General features: G+C 31.2%; 1 protein-coding gene across 21 annotated transcripts in view; it reads right to left on the reverse strand.

Moving 5' to 3' along the window:
* The window catches only part of LOC138706539 (coiled-coil domain-containing protein AGAP005037), a 1,408,895-nt gene that overhangs the window by 103,322 nt on the left and 1,283,159 nt on the right, over positions 1–22,414 (reverse strand). For 11 of the 21 annotated variants that reach the window (XM_069835948.1, XM_069835949.1, XM_069835942.1 and 8 more), the window contains 4 exons: positions 17,802–17,861; positions 14,996–15,043; positions 9,458–9,547; positions 6,001–6,063 (listed from right to left, as the gene is read on the reverse strand). In XM_069835948.1, coding sequence (XP_069692049.1) covers positions 6,001–6,063; positions 9,458–9,547; positions 14,996–15,043; positions 17,802–17,861 — 261 coding nt within the window. The remainder of the gene's footprint in view (positions 1–6,000; positions 6,064–9,457; positions 9,548–14,995; positions 15,044–17,801; positions 17,862–22,414) is intronic. The other 10 variants (XM_069835954.1, XM_069835946.1, XM_069835952.1 and 7 more) reach the window with 8 other exon arrangements.

The following is a 22,414-nucleotide window of genomic DNA, read 5'->3' on the forward strand; positions in this document are numbered from 1 at the left end:
ATAAATGATTTACGGTGGTCCGAATCACCCATTGCATTTTCGTACATTTTCTCATTGAAAGAGTAGGAATTAATAAAAACGTTTCCTATGAAAGTTGTTTGTTTTGAAGAGCTCTATCAAATGGCACTCCATTTAACTCTGACTCCCATTTGAAATTTTAAAGTGATACGCCACTGACCCTACGTCCTGTTAGACCTGATTGATGAAATCAAGCTCAAGTGAAAGTTCACATGTGGTTTAATTATAAATACTTTTGTCTCGAAAATTTTAATGCACTAGTTTCCGAAATAAATGACTGTTACGGGTTGTCTGAATCATCCTATATAGGAAAACTGATGTGTAATGTTTTCTAAATATGCCACTGGTCTTGCAAAAAAAAAAAAAAATTTCAAACATTTTACTGAAAAACTGAGCGATACATTTCATTTTGAAATATGCAAATTTTTCAGAATATTTTTATTAATAACTCAGAAATTAATTGACTCACAGAAATGAAACTTCACCACATCATTGTCTATCAGACCGTGATTATGTGCATAAAAAATCAAGGACGTAGCTTGAAAAATGTAGAAAATAGAAATTTCACCCATCACCTGCCTTAAGCCATCAGAAGTCTTTTTTCAATCCTATAAATTTTTCTTCCCAGATTAAGCTTGTACATGCAGATTGATGAAAGTAACATTATCTTCCCCTACATCACAGGGAGTGCAGCACTTTATTTGTTCTTAATGAGGGCGCGAAATGAACATTTCCACGAACCATAACGCTCTGTTCTCTCCATGGACGTAGTAGTGTTAATGATTACAATGACGGAATTAATTACAAGTGAGGTGACGCTGAGAATTACCATGCAAATATACATTATATAACATTGAAATAATTTACATACACATCAATTAATATAAAAATTTCGAACACATATCTTCGGAAATGTTCATCCCTTTATTATACTTACACAGACGGAAATCATTTCATTAAGCCGAAAAAATATATTGAATAAAATGCACACATTGTTAATAATTCGCTTTAACACGATATTGTTACTAGCGGAAGAGAATGATTTCCGACCCTATACTTATGACACAAACCACTGTTTCGCAAAGTCCTTGAAAATGGAAAATGGTTTTCCTATATTTCCCCCTAATTTTTAACAGTCTCCTGGCTCCTGTATTATTATTCTCTTCAAGCATTTTTCTCCCTTATTTTTTTTTAATGTAAACATTTTTACTCTAAACACTTGATTTTGCCGTGAATGATGATTGATTATATGATGAATTTTGTTGTTCAAAAGATGTCTTAAAATATGCAGTCTTTATAGAACGTAATTCTTGCCAAGAATGGAGTTTTAGTGCTCACTCGTTTAAAATCAAACAGTGTTAATGTTATAAATTTGGAGAAACTGGCTAATTTTGTTCTAAGAATATCAAGTGGTAATGCTCATACAAAAAGGGTGTTTCATCTCATGAACAATAATTGGACAGATGTTCGAAACATGAACACGACACATTTAATCAAATCAGAGCTGAAAACTGCAGTTGACTTCAACTATTACAAAATCTATCTCAAAATACTCTTAATTTAAGTCTAGCTGCCGAAGTATAGAATAACGTTGTTTTCCAGTAACTGAACTGAATAATTTGTCTGTTTTATATGTGAAATTTGATCCATTCCTTAGTCTCCTGTATTTTCTTCAAAAAAACTTGGCAACCCTAATTGCAATACATGTTTATCTGCATAATGTTTGAGTATATGAATAAAAGAACTTAAAAAGTCCTACTTTATTGATGATATTAAATAATTTTATAAACAAGTCTATATGTCCATTTATTACACTGGTTAACAGCAATTTTGCATCTAATGTGTGATGTATCAATTCATATCAATTTTTGGTTGTAGAATCCGAAACGGCTTTCGAAATTGCTATATCACGTTAAGGGTTTTGAGATATTTTAGATTTTATATGAAATTATTAATGTTTTTATATTATTAATGTTGTCATTTTTTCAGGAATAGTGTATAATAAATCAGAATTATGATGATGTATTTGGATGTAATATACAGTGGTAGAAGTTTCCAAAAGAGCCACTATATTGCAGAGTTATTTAGTTGTGCAAAAAGTGTACTGCCATTCGCTGGTAGAAGCAACTCAGCTAGCGATGTCAGCCCTGTAGTCTAGAGCGTGCTGAAACGTGTGATTATGTTGGTTTATAGGAGTTTTTTTATGTTGTCAAGAGAACTTCAGTGGGGTTTTAAGTGTTAGGTTATGACTGAATTTAAAATGGTCCATATTTACCAATATTGTATTACTGTCTTGTGTTAGTGCTGTGTATCTAGAAAATGTGACGTGATAGGAAGAAACTGATTTTTTCTCTGAATTCAGCAATCCAAAATGAGGTAAATCCATCCATTTAACATATCAGATACACGAAAAAAATTGTCGACTAGTGATTAAACCAGTACTGATACATGAATGAATCATTTTAAACTGTCTTAGCTCTCGAGAAAAATGATAATGTAGAACATGTGACTACTGTATATTTCAAGAAAAGATCGATATGTGCTTTAGAGATTAAAATAGTCAAACCTTCAAAATATTCATCCCTGCCTATGATGAAAACAATTTATATAAAAAAGAGAGAGACAATGTTAAACATTCTTTTAAAGTAAAAAGCTTCATGCTGTTTTTATGGCATTGACTCCAATAGGGCAGCATTATTATTATATTAAAATTTCTTAAATTTCATTATTAATTGTCTTCATTAAATTGACTAGATTAATATTATTAGTGTAATAGTGAACAAAGTTTCGCATAGACAGAAAACAACAATATCGAATTCTTGCAGAATAAATATATTTTTCCTCTATTTGTATAATGAGAAAGCATAAGTTAAATTTTGGTTCTCTTTTCTACCTTTCTTAATAGTAGAAATTTATTTATTGCTTGAATTTAACAAAGCAATATGAAAAGGGGGGGGGGGTTTATAATAATTTACCACTAATGAAATGGTAATAAGTAAAATTAGAAGACAAAGTTATAGTTTGCATTAGTCTGAGAAGACCAATAATCATAGGATATTACTGGAAATCCTTTTAGCATTTTTAAATTGAAGATCAAATTTTGATCCTATGTGAAGCCAATTGAAGCTGGACCGTTTAATTAGAGAGAGGAACAGGACGTGGGAAAGAAGATAGTTTTGCTAAGGAGAGTTAGATCAATAGGTTACAATTCTCACCACTGTTTTCTCATAGTTAGGCCAGGTAACATAAGTAAGAGAAATTATTTATACAGAATTTTGGTTTAAATGTCCGAAGGACAAAGGATATTATGGAAACAAAGACACATCTAAAAGGGTAACAGATTATGTAGGTTCTGAATATACATGCATACATATACACAGAAAGTTGACAAATTCACAAAATTGTAAAATCTTTCTTAAACAGATATGTGTTTCCATGGCAATTTTCTTGCCAAAAAGTATTTCTGGAGAAGAAATTTAGATTGGACTTTTTCACTACTGATGAAATACGGAAACCACGACATTTCAAAGGTTGAATCTACCTTTGTCTGGTGCAAAGGAAGATGAAATACTGTAATCCTTTCAGTTGAGGCCATTAAAAAAGGCTAACAAGAAGAGGCGAGAAAATATAGATGATCATATCAGAGAATGCTACATGATTTTAATATATGAACAGATATAAAATGAGAGGCTAACGTGTGAATTTTAAATTAAATACATTTTACATTATATAGAGAAGTGTTTTCAATTACCGATACTTTTCTGCAAAGACCACATAGAATTTTAGAGTTTAGCTGCGAGCTAGAGGACAGAAGTAATATTTTATACTGGTACTCATTGCTTGAGAAAAAATGGTTTCTATTTTAAGGTAATTGTAATATAGTAAAATCCCTCGTAACTTGGCAATACCAAAACAACGGCACTTTTGGACTGGGCAAAAAAAAAAAGTTTAAATCTGCCAAATTGCTACAGTCTGGGCCGTCAGTTTTGTCACATTAGGAAGTTCGCACGAACTTTCATTTTCAGTGAAGATCTTTTATGCTTTTGTTTGTGATTAAGTTTTTGTGCTTAAATTGACGAATTAATGTCTGCAGATCATGTATCTGGACTATAATATTTATTTTAAATTTTTGAATTTATAAGAATTTCTGTACCTCATTTGAGGAATGGAAGCACTGTAATGTTTCTTTTGTAACAGTCTGTACTCATGTGTTAGAAGTCTGCAGGTGTTCAGGCCGCCATTTGGAGAAATATGAATAACATACTGCAGAGCAATGCAGAAAAAAGAAAGGTGATCCCGATGTAATGTGTAAACTTAAAGACGAGATTAAATAAATTAAATAAAATAGGCTAATTAGAGTTTACATTTCATATGATCTCTTCAGGAAAGCTTAATATAAAAAACTTCCTGTTAGCACTGTTACGAAGTTTTATTGATGTATATGTGTTTTTATACGAGAGAGAAAAAGAGAGAGATTGTTTTAAATTATGTCCTATTATAATTTGTAGTAGGTCTACAGTTCAAGCCCTAAACAATTCGGTCCGCAGATATGGATGTAACACTGTAAGAAACATGCCCCCCGAAAATACCTTTATTAAATGATCATATTCCGATATACTGTACTGAACCACAATCAAGCTATAATGGGGGGAGGAGGTAAATGATGTCCCCCATAATCCCATTATATGGGGATTTTATGGTTTTGCTTTGCCCCTCCAGGGAAACGGTTCTCTCTCTGCCTATGATAGTAAGGTTATAAGTAGGGCTAGGATTTTGATGAAATTGCATCTTTTTTCTAGTAAGCCAGAAACATAGCACTTTAGTATTTATATATTATGTGATAAACTGAGTGTTTTGAGACATATTTGTTAGGGCATTTTTTTGCATTTTTTGCCTGTTTCAACTCATAAGAGCATCTTTTGTGTTATTCGGACATTTTTGAGGCATTTTCATTTAATTTTGGCCACAAATCCCCATTATTAATATAAAATAATGTTTATTTCCTTTGATATTTTGTCTACATATTTTGTCCATTAATACCCTTTATTTTTTACTTGGTTATTTAACGATGCTGTATCAACTACGAGGTTATTTAGCGTCGATGGAGTTGGTGATAGTGATACGATATTTGGCGAGATGAGGTCGAGGATTCGCCATAGATTACCTGACGTTTGCCTTACGGTTAGGAAAAAGCTCGGAAAAAACCCAAACAGATAATCAGCCCCAGCGGGAATCGAACCTGTGCCCAAGCGCAACTCCAGATCGGCAGACAAGCGCCTTAACCAACTGAGCTACGCCGGTAACTAATACCCATTATTTTGTATACTATTTTAATCGATTTTCTACACAAATATTGCCCTTTTAACGTAGTACACCCCATGTAATGGATCAGTCCAACCATCCCTTCAATATAGACTCCTCTATACTTGCTAATTCCGTATAAGAGTGGCCTTGTGATGGGCTTCATGGAAACTACATCAGGTAAAATAATTAATTAAAGTGTACCACTTAGAAAAAATTATGTAAAATTAAATAAACTTAAAGGTTGGTACTAGAATTTAATTTAATTACTAATCTAAATATTAAGTAGCACAAAACTCCTTTTCCTTCTAAGCCAATTTTAGAATGTAAGATCAATTTTTAAGGCATTTTTGAAAGATTTTTAGGTCATAAATGCATTGTTTTTAGGACATATTTTATGATTTATAGGTCATCAAAATCCTAGCCCTAGTTATAAGTAATGTAAGGTAAGATTCTGTTAATGAAGGCAGATTCAAACTTCGAAACATCGTACTCTACATATTTTATCAGCAATGGATAAAGTCCAATCTTGAATCCATTCTTCTAAATAAGAAGTTATTTTTTTCTAAACAGTCTGTATTTAACAACAAAGCAATGAAAATACAACATCTGAATAACATTACAAATTGATACTACCTTTCTGCAGAAATAAATATAACTGTCTAAACCATATTTCTTTACCTTGAGATGACATTCTAGGGAGTGTTGAAGACTTTATCGCAGGTTTAGGAGGTTTCGAATCCGCTGGGGTAAGCATTCAAAGGATAGAATAACCATACATTAGCATATTACATGCTCGTAATACCTGATCCATTGTATCATTCAACACTGATTCTGCGATCCCAACTCTGCAGAAATTTATTGTTATCGTTCATGTAGAACTTTTTTACCTGCAGTGTGTCAGCCTCACTAATAAACATATGAACCATTAAAGTTACATGATACCATTAAAACTTCAATCATATAAGTTTCGTACAATTTTAATAATATCTACACCAAACATTAATTCTTCTTAAATTGTAACCTTGATTACCCAAATTATGATTTTATCTACAGCTGAATTGAATAATCTAGCTAAATAAGCATTTTCACAAACCAATATTAATACACATCATCTTTATTTGAAATGAAAACAAATTTCATTAATACATACACCAATTAAAATAACTGTTCTAACCTACACATTTACAATAATTCGTACAAAATAAATACAAATGAAAAATTAGGAATGTTAGTTATATAGCCTGTATTTTCAAAATAGGTACAATTTTATCATTAAATCATTTAATATAGCTGAAGATATAAGTATGTAGATGTAGATTTTTTAGGAAAGAATAATGAAACTAAAAACAAAAGTTGATTAAAAACGCAGGAAGGTAATTCTGTAAATATGTGGCAGAATTTGGGCTCACATAACCTAATATTCTCTTTCATTAGCCAATATTAATAAGGCTTAGTTTTTTTTATGCAGAACTTCGTGGAAAATATTACTGTTCTTAAACTAAAGAAATCAATAGCAGAGGGGCCATTAATTTTAAATCAATAGTTCCTATTTCTTTTCCCAAATCAATTTTCTATACAAAATGTAATATTATATAGCATACCGGTACCGGTATTATTCTTGAAATACGTTATATTATATTATATGAATGTCTATATGTAGCACAACTGGTACAATATTTAAATTGAAACTTGACTCTATGATAACATAAACAGGGACAAAATAACGTTCATATGACTGCAATAGCAAGTTCAAAAATTTATTGTAATATCGATACCATATAAATCTGAAAACAAATGTCACTTTTCTCAAATCATATTTCATTTACTATTCTTAAATTAAATGTTTACAAAATTTCCTGTATAGCTATCGGTATATACATTTTCTCTTCTCCACGTTTAATTTAATTGGTACCGGTAATAGGCTATATGGTACATATTTAATTTCTTTCTTAAATTATTCTATCGAGATTACGAGGATCAATGGTATTATATGGATTTCTGATAATGAATTTGTGAAATTTAAAATTTTTATTTATTACAATACTGGTAACTGATAAAATAATTTTTGTTGAATTGTTGAGTATGACGAAACACGAAACTTCCTTCTGTAAATGGGGAATGAGTGCAAACAGTGAGTTATTTTCCTAAAACAGAATTTAAGGAAATTCTAAGTTAACAATATTAATTTTTAATAAAAAGTGTCTTTCAACTAATAAAGAAACTTCGATTTCTTATATTTTTCATATATAATATGTAAAATATTTTATGATATTTCTACTTAATGCAAACAATTGAAGGGAGCATGAAAAATGACATCATGTGAACCCTTACATACCGAAGAGCAAATATTTAAAATAGAAAGATCTATGGCGTCACAGCCCTTGAAGGGCCCAGACTGACTAGCCGGCTACTGACATCATGTTCACATGCCAAAGCAGAGACGGACGATCATCCAACCAGTATGGAGGTATCGTGTGGTTAGCACGATGATCCCCCAGCCGTTATAGTTACTTTTGGAACTGGATTTCGCTACCTATTGTAGCTTCCAAGTGAATCATAATGCTGGGTGGGCACTGGTCCCATACACTGGCCGAAATTTCATGAGAAAATTTCTTCCCCCATCAGGACTCGAACCAAAAACAGAAAGATACATTTTCTAAATGTAACAAACAAATTTTAGAAGAAAGGCAACAGAAAAGTTTGTACTAATGACTTCTTTCTTTTTTTCTTTTTTTTTTTTTTTTTGTGAATCAAGCATATCAATAAATGATAGTATCCATATAAAGAAGCATCTGAAATTTATTTTCACTGGAGATATTAAAAATCTATGGAAAATCCTTCCATGACAATTAAATAAATAAGAAATTATTATAAACAAATATAGGTTAAATTAGTGTACATGTAAATGCTATTTCTTTAGTCTTTTCTTAAAATCACCATGAAGTAAATAGTACAGTAAACTTCCGATTATTCGTGGGTAAAACATATGATGGGTGTGCCAACTTAGGACGTTATGTCTACCCTCACGTTTGTATTATCCTCAAATGAAGGATCGAGAGGTAACTGACAAATTCGAAAAATGAGAATTGGTTCCTGAACTGGTGGTAGATTATGGAACTGGAGTGTAATCCATTCCTGACATCAAGAGAAAGGGAACAAACCTAGAGGAATTTGTACGGAATAGTGACAACAGTAATGGATCTTCAAGATTAAAAAAAATTTAAAGCAGCAAATCTATTAAGGACTAAATATAGCCTTTTCAAAACGGTTCTATCGAAAATAAAGGAGTTTTTGTCACTGGTGCAATGTGTGCTGAGAAAACGAAGTTTTTTACAAGGTACTGAGATTAGAGGCAAATTTTAACGCCTGTCATTTGGATTATCCGTGCTTTTCGAAAATCTGTGCAATTCCTCTTATTTATTAACTCAGATAATTGGGAGTTTACTGTATAGCAATAGCATTTTTTAACAGTACTGAAGTTTTGTTTATACAAAACAAGTTAATATATTTGGAAGTATATGATTCATAATACTGAAAAATTATTGTCAAAATATTTATCTTTATTCTCAATTTCACCTTGAAAAATTTGAAAGTTTCATTTTAAAAACTGCGTCTTTCTGTTTTAAATTATGTTTTCTCAGTTATTTAAACGTTCACAGAATGTAATTTTGCATATACCTTCAAGTGTTAAACGTCTCAGAAACAGAATCTTACAATATTGACCCTACAGATGGCAGAAAAGATCGCAAAGTTAAATGAACCATTCTGTATAGGAAAAACTAATGAGGGTGTTAGTTGTTACTACGGGTTTTGAAAATTTGTTTCAAGATTACTAGAAGTAAAGAAAAGAAGACTTAATAAAATGGTTAATTAATAAAATTGATAGTTAACAGCTATAATTTTTTTCAAATTGTTTCTAATATTTGAATAATTATTTATTTAAAGTTATGAGCTGTACCCTTTGAATCTCTAAGCTGGCTAATCAAGGTTCTATACTACTTCTTGTAAAAGTAATTACAAATTTCATTCGCTAAATTCGGTACAGTTTTTGTTTAATATGTTTTTTTATATATAATGAAACATTTCTTTTTTATCCAGATTAAATTGTGCACTGGTGAAGGGTGACCCTAGTTACCTGCATGTTGTGGAGAGTGTTGTTTTGGCGAGTTCATGTCAGGGGGCTCATCAGAAAAAGAAACCGACTTCTCAAAAGAGACTGACTTATCTGCAATGAACACCATTACATGCATATCAATTGAAATTCTAAACTGACACAAATGCATATCATCCATGCTACTCTTAATAAATCTCTGCATGCGAAAGCATGTTGAATGACACCAAACAATCAGGTCATGCATGTCACAAGTATCCATATTAACAAGAAAGGGCTCAATTATGCAATTGATTTCCCACAGGTTCTATTACGTGTCATGGAGCAATCCGACATAGAAATCAAACCGTGTCAAGTATTTCGATATTGAATTATTATTCAAAGATACTGTACTTTAATATTTTAGTTAATCGATATTGAATCGAACTTTTCTGTAAAGAAAAACAAAAATCAGAGAGTTCCTAAAATAATCGCAGCTTTGTTGATTGGCTTGGTAAGAAGATTTTGGGTTTTTCATCAATATAATATTTACTTCTGCATAAGTATCCTATGACCATACTTGCATAGAAGAGTATCTTTGCCAGTGGCGTAGTGTCAATGTAAGCTAAAAAGCTTAGTTTCCCCAGTTAATAATAATTTCATAATAAACCTGCAGTTTATGGAGAAACTTATTTATTAATTTTAATAGAATTTATATTTACGCATTAAATATTGTGATGCGGCAGCTCAGGATGATTTGTGATGCAGCAGTAAACAAGAAGCCTGCACACACCAGCTTCCAAGCAGACTGGTTTCTTCTGTGTAATTCATCCCGCAGATTTTCCATCCCTTTCTAACTAAACTACCCTAGTCACAAGGCTCGCAAGAAGCTAGCTTTAACATTTAAAATAAGTAGTTTCCAAGTTATCCCTTTTCGTCAGTTGTGTTCAATAGAAGTGTTAGTGTGCATTGTGGCTGATATAATAAATAATGAGCGAAATAACAGTTCCTGACACTGATTTACTTGAATTTTTTTAGGACAATTGTATAATCAAGACTGACTTACGAACAAAAGTGTGACTTAAAAAACAAATGACCGACTCCCTTGCTGTCAATGAAGGACACAACCAAAAGACAGACGAATACTTACATAATGATACTAATATTGTGATTTCTCTAAGTATGACAGGGAGTGAGCGAATGTTATACGTATACGTGTCTATTTGTTAAGAGAGATGTGTAAACCATGAAATCATATTTTACTACGTATCATTTGAGGTCATGCCTTATTGGTGTTACTTACGATGTTTCAACCAATCTTCGACTGCTGACTTGAAATTGACTACTATTTATTTTAAGGCTGTATTTTTGTAATACGTTTTCTCATATTGCATGAAAGACAAATTGAGTTAGCTTCCCTTGCTCAAAATTTCATGCTACGCCACTGTTCTTTGCATAGGAATTTCGTAGAGTTGATTTTAATGAGGTACAACATGATGCAGTGATTTCCCGTTTAGGGGAGAATCGGGTAGTATCGGACATCGGGTAATATGGGACAGTGAGATTCTTTCATCTACCACACGATGATAGTACCTGATTGACATGGTTACGTTTCTGTGACGTCGCATAGAGAAACGTAACCATGTCATTCAGGTACTACCATATGGTGGTAGATGAAAGAAACGCACTGTCTGGTACTACCCAATGTCCGATACTACCCAACTCTCCCTTAGGTCTAAACCAGTATTAAGAATAAGAATAAAATAAGCAGGAACTGTTATGTGTTTCAGTGAAGAAGGCGTAGCCTATTCTAAGAAAATCTTTCCAACATCATCTTTGTTCACATGCAATTCGAGATAAAATTATCAAACTTTAAACCCAGATTTCTTAGTATGGAAAGCTGACATTATAGACGTTTGGTTTAATGTTCTATTACACTTATCATAAAAATGTTAGAATGTTCAAAGCCAGAACATCCAAGGATAAAGAAGTATTGTTAGTGATGAAAATGTATTATGATAGTGTACCTACACTATTTTGAAATTGTTGGAAATATTCCAGCTCTGGAAATCTCTATACATGCAATATTAATTTTTTTCACTCTTAACCAGACTGATTTTAGGCTCTAATCACTGCCCTTAAATGTGAAGTGATTGCTTCATGACACACATTCTTTTAGGTCTATTAATACTAGGTCTAGTAAGTAAATTTAGTCTTATTACTGAGACCAATACACATGTTCAGACTTTACAGTGTTCAATTCCCAAACTGAACGCGTATTGGACACAGAGAATTATTAATTCCTTTTAACATGACTACTGGTACATACGTAAATTAGAATAGAATAGAAAGAAGACTTACTATTTCAATAATCCACAATCTAAACATAACAATAAATATTGTTTTCACATTTAAAAACCTTGGCTAGTCACTTATCACTTATTTCTACTCAATAACTTTCGAATCATCACTTAAATAACTCAGCAATTAAACACACTATTATTCTGTAATATATAGATACAGATATATACATTCCTCACCCTATTTTATATTTGAAGAATATCGGTAACAGTGTAAACTTTCAAAGTATATTTTCAACTTTACAGAAATAAGAGTCGTGCAATTTTTTTTTAATTATCACAGCAACTTACTCTTAACTGCAGCTTACTTATTCTCTAGTTTAACTACTGCTACGTAAGTATTTACTCTTACCAATTATCTGCGTATATACTGCAAAGATAATACCGGTAACTCAAGTAATTCTTAAGCGAGTTCCATTTTTGTGTGTATTCTTAAAAATAAAAATCAATCACAGATACAGAAACATAAAAATAAGTTACTTCTGTACAATTTTTGCTACCTGCTGTAAAATTCTAATGAATAAGTCACATACTGGTACCAATACTTTCTAACTTCAGAATTGATTGTGTTTATGTGCGAAATACCTTCTCTAAAAATTATAAAACTTAACTTAGATCCAGAAAAATCTATTAATAAGTTTGAGTTTTTCGTATCATCCTAAGGAACTACAATATGTATAGTTACAATATGCAAGAAAGGATTTTTGTTTATCGCCATTTTGTTTACGAAAGATATTGTGCTCCTACTTGATTCTATTGTGAAGATATACAACACAATTCCCAGTTCGTTTGAATAAACAGGACATAAGAATGCAACGTTTCCATATACAGATAATAATTGTTTAAATTTACTTATGTATGCTAACAAGGCATTTAATAAATAAAGATAAACATTTTATGAATGTAATATAAAGGTCAAAATAAGATTAACATTTCTTGTAATATTTTTCTAAAAACTTTTAATTTCACAGCAACAGTGGAAGGAAATATTAACAAACAATTAAAACCGTTTCTATTGCTACATGAAATGGCCCTTAGTTTGTGCACAAGTTAAGAATTATTTCAATGATGCCTATCCAAACAAATGAATACATTATGGAGAGTCGAATGGCTGGCCACCAAGATCACTGGACTTAATGTTAACTTCTGACTGTGGGTTTGCCTAAAGTAGCTAAAGTATGCTGAAAACATTGCGTACACAGCATAACTGTAATATAATAAAAAGCGTGGCACAACAGTCCATTAAGAGCCAGGGCCGACCAGCCATATACTTCCACAGAGGTAAACGATCATCTAACCAGAACGCAAATATCGCATGGTTAGCAAGATGATACCCAACCGTTATAACTGATTGTTGTAATTGGATTGGCCGAAATTTCATGATAAAATTTCTTCTTCCATGAGTACCTGAATCAGTACACATTCTATAACGTGCGTCCTAGGCATAATGCCTCAGACACGACACCACGGAGCAGGACACAGCATAACTAAGTTATGAGATAAATTGAATGTGACTGCAAAGCAATTCGAAATGAATTGACCGAATGCTGTGGTGTTACAAAATTGAGGTGATGAGCACATCTCTATCTATGAGTCATTTTCAACTTATAGTTGGTTGGTTGCTAATGCTCTGTTATTGGAGTTCTTCCATTTGCCTTCTTGCTTGCCAGTATTATAATGACAGTTCTGTAGCTGTTAAATTTTTGCTGTTCTTGAAGTGTGTCATATCTATTTATCAACAGTAATCTCACTAGAGGTTTTGATTTTATCTAGAGAAAATCAAAACTCGAGTGGGATTTAATTGACTATTACACGATTAGAAGAAAGTATATGAAGATTAGAAGTAACGAAGTAATATATATGATCTAGGTTACTAGTCAAGAAGGCTTTGTTGATTCAGTTTCATTTTTATTAAAAAGTTGCATTTCACTTCAATTATCCGGATCCCAGTAATCAATGTCACTTGACAGATGATTTTCAATAAATCTTAGTATTAAACAATCTCTGATACGTGACTATTCATAATATCATATAGCAGAAGCTGTAACATAACCTATTATAAACAAGTGTTACAAAAGTTTTAATTAGGGATGATGAAATAAACAAGAAAAGTTTTAATTAACGATGTTGAAATAAAAAATAAACATAAATAATTTTAAAAGGAATAATTATTGAAAGTACAATTTTCAAATTTGAATGTTTTAGTGGTTGGTGGTTCAGTTGATGTTATATTAGACATGTGCATAAAAAGTGGAACTTGTTGATGTACATGGTGTATTCCTCAATTCATTCAGGATTTCCGAATGGTACTCTTCATTTGTTTGTAAATAGGATTTCAGGGAAGATGCATAGCTATGACTAGTGATCTTTATTAATTCTTGTTCTTGAATGCCAATGCGAGTCATATTTGAAAGTGCTGTGTATCAACTGGAGTGGTTTGTAATTTTTGACGTCCAGACCAATGCAGTTTGAAATGTTGGCAAACTAAGAAACAAATGCTAGGGTAGTGATAAAAATAAACAAATGCTAGGGACGCAATAAAATTAAACAAATGCTAGGGACGCGATAAAACTGTGCGATAAGCAGCCATGATTGGTTGAAAGACGTCCTTTCATACCGTTTTATTGGTCAAAAGTAGTATGACGTAGAGAAAGTGTAATAGTCATGATTATTGATTACTGTATTAATTATTACAAATGTTATTACTGAATGTTTGTTGGAGAGAAATTACTTTCAACTTATATTGTTTGCTATTGTTTCTTTATACTGTAACTCCGAAAAGAAGATTTCTCACAAAAAAAATATCACAAGACATTAAAAATCTTGTTTTGACCTCTACATAACATCCCTACATTTTTACACTTCATTACGTACGTACTTTACATATTACAAAGAGGAATTTATAGGTATAAACAATGTTATCTGTGCACTTGAATTGCATTCTACATTTTAAGTGGTTTATACTAACAGTGAAATATGGCGAACCACAACTAAACAGAACTACTGGTACTCGTGATACTTCTCTGGTCATAAACTTGAAAATACCACATAATTACTCAACAATGAATTATCCTTAATAAACATAAAATGTAATAATAAACACATATACGAATAGTTTTGTTGTGAACCTGGAAATCAACGCACAAAATAAATCACATAAAGAAAGGAAAGAAAATGCAAGAAAGAACAACATGTAAAAATAAAAGGTCAACACATATCTAACCTTTTCCTAATTTTGGAGGTTTGGTGTCTGTCCTTAAATACGAGTCATCTGTAATATACAAGATGTGGAAAAAAAATAATTATTACACAGTATCATACATGGCAACCGTCCCACCGGCACAACCATACATGCTATTCATATCAAGTTAGGTGAACATCAACAGGAATGTGGAGTGGAAATGGCTGGTTCCTGGATTTTTACTTTCTACATATTGCTATAAACTGGGAGGAAGTAACAAGTCATAACGCATATAATTCCAAATTTCAGAGATAATACAAATCTTTAGTAAATTCTGAAATGGAAACATCAAGGCTACACCAAAATTTAAAAACTATAAACTAATACACAAACTAAATATGTAACGTCCTCAGCGAAAATCAAATTACTGGTACTACAAGCACTACATTTCTACTCAATAATGAATTATTTATTATCATTATCATTATTGTCATTATTATTATTATTATTATTATTATTATTGTCTGATTTCACATAACTACATCTGACTTCAAAATTCCAATACCAATAAGTATCTAGCATATCTTATTTGATTGATAGGTCTATATTTAACATGATGCGAACAATAATTCTCGTAACTGTTTCATCTGGAATTTAGGATTTCAGCCCATCTGGCATAGCATATTCCAGACTATATGACATATTGACTGCAGTGCGAACAATTTTACGCTATTATTATTATTATTATTATTATTATTATTATTATTATTATTATTATTATTATTATAGTATTGTTTTATAATTAAGATTTCCCAATCTAAAATTAAAATATTTTAATGTTTTGACTTTTCATAACTGATTTCACTTATAACTGAACTTCATGAGTTGCCACAGATATTATTATTATTATTATTATTATTATTATTATTATTATTATTATTATCATTATTACAACTACTATTTTCTCTTACTGTTTATAGACTTACGAGTTTAAGTACCGTACATACACAACGAAAACATTTGCATTTTCAAATTAATATTGGTAGTGCATTACTTGAAGCTGTTGAGTCGATTAAAATTTCTCTACTACGCAGGACTTTTAAGCATATAGTGCAGATATCTATCAATTTTAATGTAAATGGTTTCAGGTTTAAATATTTTAATGTAAATATTAATTTAACATTATAATTTGAAGCTGGAACACGCCAGGTGTCTATCCCTTGTGGTTGATGATGATGATGATGATGATGATGATGATGATGATACAAATTTACTAACAAATGTATTTCACACTAGACTTCATTTCTGCATGTTCACAGTTCACACGATAATGCTGTTTATTATTATTATTATTATTATTATTATTATTATTATTATTATTATTACCGAATACATTTCTTGCAGAGAGCGTAACATATTTAAAATTACCCTAACTGCATCATTCTACAAGTTATAATTTTGAAAATTATTACAGTTGAGACCGGTGGTTTAAATTTAGTATATGTACTCATACTAAACAAAAATTATTACACCCAATAATAAATTAAAAATCAAAGGAAGTCCTAGAACCAGCCTTGGAAATACAATTATAACAAAACAAACATTTCAACAGTGGGGAATTAGGGAATCTGATACAGATGAATGCAAAATTAAGTCGAACTGTGAAGTACACTGCCTATATCACACTCTATTCAACATCCCTCTGCATTTGATAAAAGGAAAAATATGCCGAAAGTGCAGTATAATTCTTTCTTCATGGTTGCTTGCCAACTGTACAAATCATACAGGTGGCCACAAAGAAAAAATCATATTTTTAAATATTATTTTAAGAGAACATTTAAAATCCCATGCTGTAATTCAGACAGAATAAAATTTTTCTCATCTCTGTCTATTGATTTAATGTTGGTTTCAATATCATGTAAGTATAAAATTGTAGTCTCTCATATTGTAACGCAATTCAAAGACTTATAATTTGTATACTCTTATTTAAAATAAGTAGGTTTATAAACAGAAGGCTAAAAATTCGGCACGACAATGAATATGATCGTTTGTCATATACTACTAAGGTGAGATTAAATAGATTGAATTGTTTAGTTATGGCAAAAAAAGTTCAAATCAGTCTTTCTATCAACTACTACTTTCAAGTGCAGATGGGTCTGCTAGTTAATACTTATTGTACCAGTATCTAAAAGTAGGAAAGGTGTAAAAACTTCTCTAAATGATACTACAGTGGTAGTATGAGCAAAATCACAGTGCAACAGATGTTTCTGTGGATTTCTTACAATCAAATTAACAATAACTAGGCATAAATAAAAAAAAGCGAACTCATACATTTAAAAGCAATGTTACGGTAACTCAAAGATCAGAAACTTCAAAAACCTTAAAAAATTAACATTTTCAATGTTGCATATTTTCTCTCTTAAAAGAAAAATACTGGTACATAATAAAAATAACTAATTCAAGGATTTAATTTAATATCACTTACATATACGGAGAAATTATGACTACTAAACATTTGATTATCATCAATTTTTTGAATGCAATTTTAAGATCCTGGGAAATGAGCTGATATCAGATTTCACTATATAGGCCCTATCTGTCTGAATCACAACATATTTTCTTGTTGTACAACTGTATATTGATAATTCTAATTTCTTATTACAACATTCACTACAAATAAAATGCGAATGCACTATTTCTTAATTGTAAACAAATAAATAAAGCCCTTTAGATACAAACAAACACACGTACACATACACACATATGACATAACAGACGGATCACAAACATTTTAAGCCTCTCCTTTCACAATAGTCCACATGATCCCGAAATAAAACTTTGAACACACCTTGATGCTCCTTCGTGGCCGCACTCTCTGCTACAGACACCGGCGAAACTTGCGACGATTCTGATGATAAGGAGAGATAATTAATCAGGAAGGATCAAGGAAGGTTAGGTGCAATGTTGGGATATGCAACAAAATCAAACTGAACATTTGCAATCACAATGGCATATATTTGCTAATAAGAAACTGAATGGATTTCATTTCTCCAGCAATGAAATGAGAAATGGAATAATTTCATTATGCAACAGAATAAAATTTGAAGCAGCTAGACTTATTATCGAATTTCATGATCGTGAAAGAGAAAGGAGAGACGTAAATGTGGCCAAAAGGTTTCAAATATTAGACAAGAAGCTGTAAATTAAAGTCACCATGAAGCCATTTGCAGAAATACTGACGTTAAGTTCAACTCAATTTTTTTTACTGACCTAACATAAATTTTTTGTTTGTTTAAAATTAAAAAAAAAATCAATTCATTTTCTTTTTCCTTTTTATACCGGTATGATAAATCAGACAGGAACAAGTTCTGAACATATTTTATGTTGGATTAGTAAGACCTAAGACATTATTATTCTGGTAGATTTTACTCTCTATTTTACTAGTAAAAACTTGTATATGTGAATTCTGGTGTTTTATTATAACAGATAACTGTATACAAATATTTGTGATATACTATTTGGTACAATTCGACTCAGGATTTATAAATAATGAACTCTACGAAACATACCTAGAAAAATCATCCAGTTTCAGACAATATGTAAGCCATATGAACACCAGTTTTAAATGGTTCTGTACACAGACATGACAAGATGGCAGAAATTTTGAACAAAATGACGGCATAGAAGCTCAGCTCAGCTAACTTATTTCTACACTAGAGTCTTACTTTGAAAGTAATGGAACACAATCTTGTCAAAAAGCACTTTTTGTTGTTGTTGCTATCTGACCATTTACAGGCCTACTATATATTTTCTCTTGCAGTGCCTAGAATTGCAGAGAATTCCAAATTCCTACAAATGTCCCTATTATTTGGTAACAAAATTTCAAAACATATATTTTAAAAATTTAATTAATATTTTGAACACAACTGTCTTATGGAACAACAGAGCCATAGTGAGAAGCAAGAACATTATGTAAATGTATTACTGCCCACTCCGATTTTGTTCAGATTTATTTATTTTAAGAAAAATGTTCTAAGACCCAATTAGCAATGAATATGAAAAGTGGAGGCATTTGATCGAGAAAACCGAAGAGAATTGTGGAGGGGGGGGGGGGAGGAAATATGCAATAATTTCATTTCCTCTAATGTCAAACATCATCTCTAAGAATCTGCAATTTAATACTGTAACTTGCCTTGTAATTGCTTTTAAAATGCAGATCTGGTTTCCTATAAGAATTTCGTCACAATAGAGTCTCTTTCCATCTATTGACAACATGTCAAAAAAAGCCCTAATGGTGGTTTACTGATTTCATGTAAATATAAAATTACATATTAATAACAATAAGTATTTTCACTTGGCTAAGAACAGAAGTGTGGTTACATCCTAATGTGTGTATGTTCTCTAGATGTAAAGCTGGTACCTTCACGTATTACAATTATATTTCCTAGGTTTTTAGACTGGTAAATTAAATTTAAGAACTTGCAATTTTAATTTAGAAATTACAGGTTATCAAATCTTGGACACACAACTGAATATATTAAAAAATTATTATGATGTATGTTTGGCCAGCAGTCCGAACCTCATACTTAACAACAATAAGACATCACTCATGAGGAAACTAAGCCAGGAGATAATATGTTATAGTGATCAGTTCCCTTTTTCTTAATATTATTTATATCTAATAAATTTAAAATGGAGAGACTGACACAAATAAAATTTCTTCTATAGATGTAAAAGGGAGAGAAATTATTTTAATTAATAGATGGAATTTACAGAATTGAGCAGATGAAACCGGCCTGTCTCTTTTCATTTGATTTTAAATTATGTTGGCTATCCTTTGAAAGTCAAACCGTACTGATAAACGTGTAAATTTCTGCCGCTGGTTGTTGAAAATGGTTACAGATGGTCGCTTGAACCCATTGTTGTTTATGACTGACGAGGCTTGATTTCATCTATCGGGATATGTAAACTCCCAGAACAGCAGGTATTGGGCAACAGAAAATCCTAACCTAATGTACGAGCAATTCCTACATGATCAAAAGATCGATGTGTGGTGTGTTATGACTGCGAAATGCATTATCGGTTCAATATTCTTTGACATCACAGTTAACACGGATGTATACTTGATCTTCTTGGATGAATTTTATCCCCAACTAACAGAAGAGGAGCATAATTCCTGCATCTATCAACAAGATGGAGTTACATCTCACACAGATGTTCACTGAAGAGCAGACTGTGAGCAAAGGCTTGTGACCACCGCGGTCACCAGATTTGTTCGAACGTGACTTTTATTTATGGAGGTACTTGAAGGGGAAAGTGTACGAGCAGAATCTCCATACTATTGATGAACTAAAGGATAACATCAGGAATAGCATCCGCACTCATGAGGAATTGGCACGTGTCTATATGAACCTGTTATACGTGCACAGAAGTGTTTAGATGTTGGTGGAGAGCACTTTCAACATCTATTATGAAGTTTAGTACAGGACACATTCATTTATACATTTTATTCCATTTCTTTGAAAAAAGTTTGTTTCAAATCAAATGAGATCAGATTGGCCAGTTTTATCTGTCCAACCCTGTATAAGAGTTACAAAGTTAAAAATATAATCATATAATGTAACCATTAATATAAGTGTTACGAAGTTTAAAATATAATCATATAATGTAATCATTAACATAAGTGTTATTAAGTTTAAAATATAATTATATAATGTAATCATTGATGTAACTTTATAATTAATGCAAACATTGACTGACTATTATTGTTACTTTCTTTATTACTATTTTTGGCCACATTTACGCGTTTTGTTCTTTTTTTATATAGTACGAGGTTCTCCTTCCTTTCTCAACGCATTCACATGTAGGCCCTAATTAAATGAATTAACAAATTTTCTCGTATTATAGTCTTACAATAATAATTAAAATTTTCGCTCACATGGTATAAATATGTTGTATATCAGAGTTTAGATTTGAAAAAAATCAATTAAGGAACTAAATAAAAGAAGCTTCAAACATAAACAACACTTGAGATTGAGTACCCACAATCTCAATGATAACTTAACCATACGAGAGACCATAAACAACAACTAGGATTATAAAATATTGTAGGAAGAGTCTGCAAGTATGAAAACAAAATTATTAAAATTTAAAAGTCCCTTAAACATATACAGAGTACTATAATATTACGACACTAAAAAATTAATGAAGTGATTTACTTAGATGGTTGAGTGTCCATACAGACATGGCCAAAGTAACAGCTTCCTAAATATTTGCAGCCAGAGAGTAGACAAAGATGATAACCAAAAAGTTAGATTTTAACATGGGTGAGAAATGGTTGGTAAATTTTTCCGGAGCCCTCTCTTATAGAGACAGGGTTGTATGACATTCCAACTTTATATTACTTCTGATGGAAGTATGGCAAGATTTATTATCACACTTAAAAATCTATTGTTCTCAATTAGATTTGAACTAATAACTACTCAATCCATCACCAATCACTTGAATTTTTTAATATTAACTGTGATAATTAACTGATAAATTGTAACTGTGTTATTCACACAACTACTGCTATGTTTTAACTGCATACCTATCAACCATGATTATCTCAACTTCCACTTCTCAGGAATTAAAGCAAATCCAGATTGTCCGGCAATCGGTACTACTTAATGAAATTCATTCTTCTCCTTCTACACAACTGCTCAGTTCTAAAGAGTATCTTAATCTATGAATGATCTCTTTTAATATTTCCATTTTTCATTTATCTAGGGAAAATACAAACTGCTTCTTTCATACTCGCAGACTAATACCCAATAGTCTCTCAAATTCACATTTTTATATTAAACACCATATAATAACATAAGATACAAGTTAATCACAATGTTTAAATTGCCTTAATCTTTTTTGTAAAGATTTTCTTTCAACAACACGGCAGTGTAATTCATAGTTTCAACTCTTTGACTTCATAATGACACTTTCATACTCTCTGTAACACATTTCACGTAACTTTTAAGTCTAAAGGCTGAACCCACAAAGCCCCACAATCAAAACAATAATTAAATATTTATCATCACACAATTTTGTACCCCAGATAGAAATTCAGAAACTGGACTTATCTGTCGAAAAATAAGATACGAAATATGCACCTACAACAGATATTATTCTGCAGGACAAATTAATAAATCTATAATATTTATTTCACAGGTTTAATTATGATTTTTTTTTCAAGAGCTGAGGTATCACTTCTTTTTTTGTTTGTACATATTTATGTGCACTTTTCCAATGAAACTTTTACTGTGCATTTTTAAGAATAAATTCTGCAATTTGTAGCTAAAATTATACATCAATATGGTTTAGTTTTTTTTTTTTTCATTTTAAAATTATTATTTTTATTTAAAAAGTTAACAATTCTTGAACAAGATTCATTTTAAAATTATTATTTTTATTTAAAAAGTTATCAAT

The sequence above is a fragment of the Periplaneta americana genome, chromosome 9, assembly GCF_040183065.1.
Source record: "Periplaneta americana isolate PAMFEO1 chromosome 9, P.americana_PAMFEO1_priV1, whole genome shotgun sequence".
NCBI lineage: Eukaryota > Metazoa > Arthropoda > Insecta > Blattodea > Blattidae > Periplaneta > Periplaneta americana.